Source organism: Rhinoraja longicauda, chromosome 23 (genome assembly GCF_053455715.1).
Source record: "Rhinoraja longicauda isolate Sanriku21f chromosome 23, sRhiLon1.1, whole genome shotgun sequence".
Lineage (NCBI taxonomy): Eukaryota > Metazoa > Chordata > Chondrichthyes > Rajiformes > Arhynchobatidae > Rhinoraja > Rhinoraja longicauda.
Window position 1 is genome coordinate 38,061,361 of NC_135975.1, and position 11,095 is coordinate 38,072,455.

General features: G+C 42.3%; 2 protein-coding genes across 2 annotated transcripts; both read left to right on the top strand.

The window, feature by feature from the left end:
* Positions 1-1,498: 1,498 nt before the first annotated feature.
* On the top strand, positions 1,499-2,993 carry LOC144605050 (uncharacterized). Its single transcript, XM_078420092.1, has 3 exons — positions 1,499-1,819; positions 1,910-2,461; positions 2,901-2,993. Exons 1-3 carry the CDS (start codon positions 1,499-1,501, stop codon positions 2,991-2,993), a joined length of 966 nt encoding a protein of 321 aa, XP_078276218.1.
* Positions 2,994-6,025: 3,032 nt separating this feature from the next.
* LOC144605051 (ATP-dependent DNA helicase Pif1-like) lies at positions 6,026-6,718 on the top strand. Its single transcript, XM_078420093.1, has one exon. It carries the CDS (start codon positions 6,026-6,028, stop codon positions 6,716-6,718), a length of 693 nt encoding a protein of 230 aa, XP_078276219.1.
* The last annotated feature ends 4,377 nt before the right edge of the window (positions 6,719-11,095 follow it).

An 11,095-nucleotide genomic window follows, 5' to 3' on the forward strand; every position in this document is an offset into this window, starting at 1 on the left:
ACCAGGGGCCACAGTTTAACAATAAGGGATAGGCTATTTAGAACAGAGATGAGAAAAAACTTTTTTAGTCAGAGAGTTGTGAATCTGTGGAATTCTCTGCCTCAGAGGGCAGTGGAGGTCAATTCCCTGAATACATTCAAGAGATAGCTAGATAGAGCTCTTAAGTATAGCGGAGTCAGGGGGTATGGGGAGAAAGCTGGAACGGGGTACTGATTGAGAATAATGAGCCATGATCACATTGAATGGCGGTGCTGGCTCGAAGGGCCGAATGGCCTACTCCTGCACCTATTGTCTATTGTCTATTGTCTATTGCAACAAGTGAGAACTGAACGTCGAGAGGATCTCCGTAAAAGAGCACTAGACAGAAGGAATGAGGAGACGCAACAAGTGAGAAATGAACGTCGAGAGGATCTCCGTGAAAGAGCGCAAAGCAGAAGGGATGAAGAGACGCAACAAGTGAGAACTGAACGTCGAAAGGATCTCCGTGAAAGAGCGCAAAGCAGAAGGGATGAAGAGACGGCAGGTGAAGAAAATAGAAGGCTGGCTGAACAGCGGTTCAGAGATAGAGATACAACAAGACGAAATGCACAACTCGCAAGGAGAAATCTTTATGCTGATGTTGGTGACATGACGAAGATTTGCCCTCAGTGTCGAGCGTACCGTTTCTCTGGAGAAACCACAAACTTTTGCTGCATGAAGGGCAAAGTCAACATTGCTCCTCTCCGCCAACTACCTGCTGAATTGACGAGATTGTACACTACTGACACACCGCAAGCTAACGAGTTCAGAAAGAATATTCGACAATACAACTGCCTCTTTCAAATGACGTCATTCGGTGCCAAGGAAGTGCTGCCACCAAGGCCTGGATAGAGTCCTTCAGTCATCATTCAAGGGCAGATTCATCATTACCTTGGTCCGTTGATGCCTGAGCTAGACCAGCCAAGTCAATTCTTGCAGATCTATTTCATGGACCCCCAAGATAGCATTCAATTGCGAATGGGTATATTGCAAGATGCTGGCATTCAAAGGGAAATTGTTGAGATTCTTGAACAATTGATAAGATTAAATAACCCTTACATTAATTCACTTAACATTGCCAAGGATAGAATTAGAGATTTGCCAGAGGCATCAATCGTCATTGATCCAGATCGTCGGCCAGCCTGTGAACATGAAAGGCGATTTAACACACAAATTGCCAACGAAGTTGCTGTCGTAATACCAAACAATGATGAACCTGGGACAACGTCACGGCACATTGTCTTGAAAGAAAGAGGAGGACGTCTGCAAATCATTTCAGAGTCTCATAGGTCATATGACAGTCTTCAATATGTCCTTTTCTTTCCGCTTGGAGATGATGGATGGCATCACCAACTTGAAATGAGTGCCAGCAAGAAATTGACAGCGATGAGATATTATGCCTATAGGATCATTAATCGTGATAATGAATTTAACCAACTTTTTGAGAGGAGGACGACTCTTTCAACAATATGTCGTCGACATGGCAGCTAAGATTGAAAGTGATAGGTTCAATTATATTAGGGTAAATCAACCATCGTTGAGATCAACAACTTACAGAGGCCTGACGGATGCATTAAATGATAATGATGATTTGGATAACATTGGAAAGCGCATAATCCTCTCCTCAACATTTGTCGGTGGACCGAGATACATGATGGAACGATGCCAGGACGTCATGATGTATGTTCGGAAGTATGGCAATGCTTCGTTTTTCATTACGATGACTTGCAATCCGAAGTGGAGCGGGAACCGACGGTGCGTCTTTCTGAATCAGCAGCCGTGTGATAGACCAGACTTGATTGCAAGGGTCTTCGATCTGAAAAGAAAACTCTTCATCAAGTGCCTTACTGGACCAGATGGCCTCTCTGGAAATTGTATAGCTTTTGTTTAGACTCTGGAATATCAGAAGAGAGGACTGCCTCATTTGCACTGTCTGCTGTGGCTTGACGAAGCGAATAAGCCACGACCACGAGATGTTGACAGATTTGTGCAAGCTGAAATACCAGACCCGCTGGTAGATCCCGAGCTACAAGGATTGGTACTAAAGCACATGATTCATGGACCGTACTGCAAACACACCTCTGCATGTTGGAAGAATGGAAGATGCAGTAAGAGCTTCCGGAAGCCATTTATTGAGAGCACAAGGTGTGGCGATGATTCATATCCTATGTACAGGCGAAGATCTATGGATATGGGAGGATTTCAAGGACATCAAGAAGGACGCCGGGATCGACCTATTACTTCTGAATGGGTGGTGCCCTATAATGCTCAACTCTTGAAGTTGTTCCAATGTCACATGCATGTTGAGATATGCTCCTCTGTAAAGTCGGTCGAATACGTCAAGTACACCTTGAAGGGGAGTGATCAAGCAGTTTTTGGAGTTAACAGGGATGACGAGATTATACAGTACTTGACTGGAAGATACATTGGTCCATCAGAAGCAGTGGGATCAATCCTTGGATTTCCAACTCATGAGAGACACCCTCCTGTCATACGACTCCAGGTACATCTACCACAAGAACAACGAGTCATTATCACAGTCAATGCTGTTCAGCGGGTGAGAAATGAGGATTTCGCGAGAACAACTTTAACTGCATTCATGGAATTGTGTTCTCAAGATCAATTTGCAAGGACTTTGTATTACGCTGATGTACCCCAATTTTATACATGGAACAATAAGAAATGGCAAAGAAGGAAAGTTGGAAAGATAGTGGAGGTTTTTCCAGGTTTTTTTGAAGTCAACGTTCTGGGACGAGTATATACAGTTTCCCCAAGATGTGGTGATCTGTACTACTTGAGACTGCTTCTCCATCACGTAAAGGGGCCAGTGTCCTTTGATTCATTAAGGACACATGGTGGACATATTCTTTCTTCATTCAAAGACGTCTGCAGAGAAAGAGGTTTGGTGCAAGATGATGACCATTGGAGACAGACGATGGAAGATGTTGAGAGGACAAAACTTCCTGGTGCAATAAGAGATTTGTTTCTTGTTTTGCTGATGAACGATGAGGTCAACAATCCTCGACAACTATGGGATCGCTTCAAGAATTCAATGTCTCAGAATTTCCTTGAACAAGAATCGACACGAAACAGTCATCGAAATATCATGATTGATGAGAAGCATCATGATCAAGCTCTGTTGTATATTCAATAGACAATAGACAATAGGTGCAGGAGTAGGACATTCAGCCCTTCGAGCCAGCACCGCCATTCAATGCGATCATGGCTGATCACTCTCAATCAGTACCCCGTTCATGCCTTCTCCCCATACCCCCTCACTCCGCTATCCTTAAGAGCTCTATCCAGCTCCCTCTTGAAAGCATCCAACGAACTGGCCTCCAATGCCTTCTGAGGCAGAGAATTCCACACCTTCACCACTCTCTGACTGAAAAAGTTCTTCCTCATCTCCGTTCTAAATGGCCTACCCCTTATTCTTAAACTGTGTCCCCTTGTTCTGGACTCCCCAACATTGGGAACATGTTTCCTGCCTCTAATGTGTCCAATCCCCTAATTATCTTATATGTTTCAATAAGATCCCCCCCTCATCCTTCTAAATTCCAGTGTATACAAGCCCAATCGCTCCAGCCTTTCAACATACGACAGTCCCGCCATTCCGGGAATTAACCTAGTGAACCTACGCTGCACGCCCTCCATAGCAAGAATATCCTTCCTCAAATTTGGAGACCAAAACTGCACACAGTACTCCAGGTGCGGTCTCACCAGGGCCCGGTACAACTGCAGAAGGACCTCTTTGCTCCTATACTCAACTCCTCTTGTTACGAAGGCCAACATTCCATTGGCTTTCTTCACTGCCTGCTGTACCTGCATGCTTCCTTTCATTGACTGATGCACTAGGACACCCAGATCTCGTTGAACTCCCCCTCCTCCTGACTTGACACCATTCAGATAATAATCTGCCTTTCTATTCTTACTTCCAAAGTGAATAACCTCACACTTCTTTACATTAAACTGCATCTGCCATGTATCCGCCCACTCACACAACCTGTCCAAGTCACCCTGCAGCCTTATTGCATCTTCCTCACAATTCACACTACCCCCCAGCTTAGTATCATCTGCAAATTTGCTAATGGTACTTTTAATCCCTTCGTCTAAGTCATTAATGTATATCGTAAATAGCTGGGGTCCCAGCACCGAACCTTGCGGTACCCCACTGGTCACTGCCTGCCATTCCGAAAGGGACCCATTTATCCCCACTCTTTGCTTTCTGTCTGTCAAACAATTTTCTATCCATGTCAGTACCCTACCCCCAATACCATGTGCCCTAATTTTGCCCACTAATCTCCTATGTGGGACCTTGTCGAAGGCTTTCTGAAAGTCGAGGTACACCACATCCACTGACTCTCCCCTGTCAATTTTCCTAGTTACATCCTCAAAAAATTCCAGTAGATTTGTCAAGCATGATTTCCCCTTCGTAAATCCATGCTGACTCGGAATGATCCTGTTACTGCTATCCAAATGCTCCGCAATTTCGTCTTTTATAATTGACTCCAGCATCTTCCCCACCACTGATGTCAGACTAATTGGTCTATAATTACCCGTTTTCTCTCTCCCTCCTTTCTTAAAAAGTGGGATAACATTTGCTATCCTCCAATCCACAGGAACTGATCCTGAATCTATAGAACATTGAAAAATGATCTCCAATGCTTCCACTATTTCTAGAGCCACCTCCTTAAGTACCCTGGGATGCAGACCATCAGGCCCTTGGGATTTATCAGCCTTCAGTCCCATCAGTCTACCCAAAACCATTTCCTGCCTAATGTGGATTTCCTTCAGTTCCTCCATCACCCTAGGTTCTCCGGCCCCTAGAACATTTGGGAGATTGTGTGTATCTTCCTCAGTGAAGACAGATCCAAAGTAACGGTTTAACTCGTCTGCCATTTCTTTGTTCCCCATAATAAATTCCCCTGCTTCTGTCTTCAAGGGACCCACATTTGCCTTAACTATTTTTTTCCTCTTCACGTATCTAAAAAAACTTTTGCTATCCTCCTTTATATTATTGGCTAGTTTACCCTCGTACCTCATCTTTTCTCCCCGTATTGCCTTTTTAGTTAACTTTTGTTGCTCTTTAAAAGAGTACCAATCCTCTGTCTTCCCACTCTTCTTTGCTAGGTTATACTTCCTCTCCTTAATTTTTATGCTGTCCCTGACTTCCCTTGTCAGCCACAGGTGTCTCTTACTCCCCTTAGAGTCTTTCCACCTCTTTGGAATAAATTGATCCTGCAACCTCTGCATTATTCCCAGGAATACCTGCCATTGCTGTTCTACCGTCTTCCCTGCTAGGGCTTCCTTCCAGTCAATTTTGGCCAGCTCCTGCCTCATGCCTCTGTAATCCCCTTTGCTATACTGTAATACCGACACTTTTGATTTCCCCTTCTGCCTTTCCATTTGCAGAGTAAAACTTATCATGTTGTGATCACTGCCTCCTAATGGCTCCTTTTACCTCTAGTCCCCTTATCAGATCAGGATCACTACACAACACTAAATCCAGAATTGCCTTCTCCCTGGTAGGCTCCAGTACAAGCTGTTCTAAGAATCCATCTCGAAGGCACTCTACAAACTCTCTTTCCTGGGGTCCATTTCCAACCTGATTTTCCCAGTCTACCTGCATGTTGCAATCTCCCATAACCACCGTAGCATTACATTTTTGACACGCCAATTTTATCTCCTGATTCAACTTGCACCCTATGTCGAGGCTACTGTTTGGGGGTCTATAGATAACTCCCATTAGGGTCTTTTTACCCTTACATTTTCTCATTTCTATCCAGACAAGCTTGCGAATTACAACAAGACCCTGGGATATTTTCATTTGACAGAACCCATAAATGGAAGGATGAACATTGTTGACAATCCAGAATTGCTGCATGAGTTGCAGTATAGTATGCCTGAACAACAGCAGTTTGTTGCAGAGAAGGAGCCGATGCTGAATGCTGAGTAAAGAGTCGTGTATGACCATGTGTGGGGCTGCGTGGATAGGAATGTTCCTTCAATGATTTTCATTGATTCCCCAGCAGGAACGGGAAAGACATTTCTCACAAATTTGATCCTCTCCAAAGTTAGAGGTAAAGGTGATGTTGCTTTTGCTGTAGCATGCTCTGGGATAGCAGCTACATTGATGCCTGGTGGAAGAACTGCACATTCTAGATTCAAGATACCCATCGAAGTGAGCGAGAATACAATGTGCAACATTGAGAAGAATTCCTACACGGCACAATTGATCAGGCAAGTGAGACTGATTGTTTGGGATGAGTGTCAGATGATTAGGAGGGAGAGCTTCGAAGCCATGGATAGAACTCTTCGAGATATATGCACCAAGGATGAGCCTTTTGGCGGTATTATTACCGTTTGTTGTGGTGATTTTCGACAACTCCTTCCTGTTGTGAAAAGGGGAAATGATGCTGATATTGAAAATTCATGTATCAAGAAATCCTACTTGTGGAGGACTTTCACCATGTTCAACTTGAAGAGGAATATGCGATTGAGAGATGGAGAAGACGACTATTCTCAATTTTTGCTGAATGTTGGAGAAGACAGGATTTCGAAAACTGAAGACGATGAGATTGAAATCCCACAAGACATGATTCTATCAGAAAGATCACTGGAGGATTGCATTGATTTATATATCCCACCTTCGACAATTCTGCCGAATTATTCTCCAACAATTGTATCTTGGTTCCGCTGAATGATATTATGCGGAGCATCAATTCTAGATGTATCAGACACTTCCCAGGAATCATGAAGAAATACCTTTCTTTCAATGCTGTGACTGAGGGGACTAATGCTACTCATTTCCCAACAGAATTCCTCGATTCAATAGAGATCTCTGGATTACCACCACACAAATTGGAGTTGAAAAAGGGATCTCCGATCATTTTAATGAGAAATTTGGCACCACCAAGACTATGCAACGGAACGAGGATGATTGTGGAACAGCTACACAATAATCTGATCGTTGCAAAAATCACCATTGGAGCCTTCAAAAATGAAATTGTAATGATTCCTAGGATACCGCTTACTTTGACAGAAGGCGAAGACATTCCCTTTCAGCGGAGACAATTCCCAGTTCAGACCTGTTTTGCTATGACAATCCACAGCGCACAAGGACAGACCATGGAAAATGTGTTGATATACCTGGAGAAACCGGTATTTCAGCATGGACAATTGTATGTGGCTCTTAGCCGAGGAAAGGCTAGGGAAATGTAAAAAGTTTTCCTAAAGGATAGGATATCAACGAAGAATGTTGTCATTCGACGCGTGCTTCGCTGAGCAATGACTCCCCAAGTGGGACCTGGACCAATGAGGCGTCGAGCGGGAGGTCAGAGCATATTAATCGACCGCACGTGTGGAGGAGCGGCAGGAGCCAATCAGAATGCACCACGTGGAACCCGGACCATTTAGGCGTTGAGCGTCACGCACAGAACCAGCGGCCTTTTAACGTAAGTAGTAGATCAACGGGCACCAACTGTAGAGGCGCGGATCCGTTAGGTTCACATTGTAACGTCACACACGGATGACGGGCACTGGAGATGGAAAAGGCCTTCTAACGTAAGTATTAGATCAATGGGCCCCAACTACACAGGCGCGGACCCGTTGGGTTCGCATTGAGTCACCAACAGCAAAGAGACATCGAGAAGCAGTGAGGACAAGAATGGAACAAGAGGAGCAACAATAAATAACGGAACGTGTGAGGATCAACGAGAAAGAATGCAAAACAGAAAGTGACACGTACTAAAGAACCTTTTTGAGGTTTATTTTATTTCAAGAAAAAAATGCCATTTTGATCTAATGCTTTCGTGTTCATTAGTAAGTAGGTTTTTATTTAGAATTTATAAAAATATACATCATGATATTTCTATACTTTCTAGATCATGCCAGGAGAAGGGAGCAAACAAGTCACAGCTTGGCCAAGGAAGGAACGACGCAAGGAGACATCGAGAGGGAGTGAGTAGCAGAAGAGACATCGAGAGGCAGTGAGGAGGAGAATGGAAGAAGAGGAGCAACAATAAATAACGGAACGTGTGAGGGTCAACGAGAAAGACGCAAAACAGAAAGTGACAGGTACTAAAGAACCTTTTTGATTGAGATTTATTTTATTTCAAGAAACAAAAAGCCATTTTGATCTAATGCTTTCGTGTTCATTATTAAGTAGGTTTTTATTTAGAATTTATAAAAATATACATCCTGATATTTCTATACTTTTTAGATCATGCCAAGGGGAGGGAGCAAACAATTCCCAGCATGGTCAAGGAAGGAACGACGCAAGGAGACATCGAGAGGGAATGAGTAACAGAAGAGACATCGAGAGGCAAAATGGAACAAGAGGAGCAACAATAAATAACGGAACGTGTGAGGATTAACGAGAAAGAACGCAAAACAGAAAGTGACAGTTTTGAGGTTTATTTTATTTCAAGGAATGAACGACGCAAAGTGACATCGAAAGACAGTGAGGAGCAGAAGGGAGCAAGAGCAGCAACAACAAATAACTGAACGTGTGAGTATCAATGAGAAAGAAAGCAAACAGAAAGTGACAAGTACTAAAAAAAACTTTTGTTTGAGGTTTATTTTATTTCAAGAAAAAGAATGCCATTTTGATCTAATGCTTTCGTGTTCATTAGTAAGTAGGTTTTTATTTAGAATTTATAAAAATATACATCCTGATATTTCTATACTTTCTAGATCATGCCAGGAGGAGGGAGGAAACAAGTCACAACTTGGTCAAGGAAGGAACGACGCAAGGAGAAATCGAGAGTGAGTGAGTAGCAGAAGAGACATCGAGAGGCAGTGAGGAGCAGAATTGAACAAGAGGAGCAATAATAAATAACGGAACGTGTGAGGATCAACGAGAAATAATGCAAAACAGAAAGTGACAGGTATCTGAAGAACCTTTTTGAGGTTTATTTTATTTCAAGAAAAAAAATGCCATTTTGATCTAATGATTTCGTGTTCATTAATAAGTAGGTTTTTATTTAGAATTTATAAATATATACATCCTGATATTTCTATATTTTTTAGATCATGCCAAGAGGAGGGAGCAAACAATTCACAGCTTGGTCAAGGAAGGAACGACGCAGGGAGACATCGAGAAGCAGTGAGGAGCAGAGGGGAACAAGAGGAGCAACAACAAATAACTGATGTGTGAGGATCAATGAGAAAGAACGCAAAACAGAAAGTGACAGGTACTAAAGAACCTTTTTGAGGTTTATTATATTTCAAGAAAGAAATTTACATTTTTATCTAATGCTTTCGTGTTCATTAATTAGGATTATTTTTGAAGTTCATAAATATATACATCCTGATGAATTTCTATCTTTTTAAAATCATGCCAAGAGGAGGGGGCAAACGTGTCGCAGCTTGGTCAAGGAAGGAACGAAGCAAAAAGACATTGAGAGGGAGTGAGTAGCAGAAGAGACATCGAGAGGCAGTGAGTAGTAGAAGAGAACAAAAGGTGCAACAACAAACAACTGAAGGTGTGAGGATCAACGAGAAAGAACGCAAAACTGAAAGTGCCAGGTACTAAAGAACCTTTTTGATTGCCATTTCGATCTAATGCTTTTGTGCTCATTAATGAATAGGTTTTTATTTGGAATTTATAAATATATACATCCTGAAATATTTCTATCTTTTTTAAATCAGGCCAAGAGGAGGGACCAAACAAGTCACATCATGGTCAAGGAAGGAATGATGAAACGAGACGTCGAGAGGGAGTGAGTAGCAGAAGAGAACAAGAGGAGCAACAACAAATAACTGAACGTGTTAGGATCAACGAGAAAGAACGCAAAACTGAAAGTGACACGTACTAAAGAACCTTTTTGATTGAGGTTTATTTTATTTCAAGAATAGAAAATGCCACTTTGATCTAATGCTTTCATGTTCATTAATTAGGATTTCATTTAGAAGTTTACAAATACATACATACATCCTGATGAATCTAAACTCTTTTGGATCATGCCACGAGGAGGGAGCAAACAAGTCGTAGCTTGGTCAAGGAAGGAACGACGCAAAGAGACATGGAGAGGGATTGAGTAGTAGAAGGGAACAAGAGGAGCAACAAGAAATAAATGAACGTGTCGATCATCGAGAAAGAATGCAAAGCAGAAAGTGACAGGTACTAAAGAACCTTTTTGATTGAGGTTTATTTTATTTCAAGAAAAAAATTCCCATTTTCATCTAATGCTTTCGTGTTCATTGGTAAGTAGATTTATTATTTAGAATTTATAAATATATACATCCTGATATTTCTATACTTTTTAGATCATGCCAAGTGGAGGGAGCAAACAAGTCACAGCTTGGTCAAGGAAGGAACGACGCAAAGAGACATCGAAAGACAGTGAGGAACAGAAGGGAACAAGAGGAACAACAACAAACAACTGAACGTGAAAGCTCATCAAGAAAGAAAGCAAAACAGAGGGGACAAGATAAGCAGCAACAAAAAACTGAGGGTCAAAGAGAAAGTATGCGAAACAGAAGGCAATAAAAGACGCAAGAAGAAAGAACTCAACGTCTCGATGATCAACGAGGAAGCAAGCAAAACAGAAACTGAAAAGTTAATAAAATAAATCTTTAATGTTCAAATTGTTATGTTTTGAGTTATTCACATTTTTGACTTTAATAAATTCCTTTTCCACCTGCTGTGGACGTCAGCCACGCCTTCCATGTTCCACCTCACAATTTATTTGAAAGAAAAAACATAATTTTCCCAGGTCACAATGGAAACCATAAGAGGAATCGTCCTCAGCGTGTGACATCACAATGCACGCCTTTAATTGCGCTCCCCATCCCCTGGAGGAGCACGGCACCACAGTGAAGGAGAAAGAAGATGGCCGCTGGCAGGACGGTGTCAGCGGCTCCTCTCCCCTTTCCACTCCCCACCCCATTCCGCCCTCTTCACCCACCCCTCCCCCCCCTATTGAGATTCTTTTTTTTAACATACAATTTATTTTAAAGGAAAAACGCGATTTCCCCAGGTTACAATGGAAACCATACGAGGACGGGCCTAACGGGCCCACTTGGTCTAGTATATATCTATCTATATACTATTAAAACTCAGATCTTGTATATG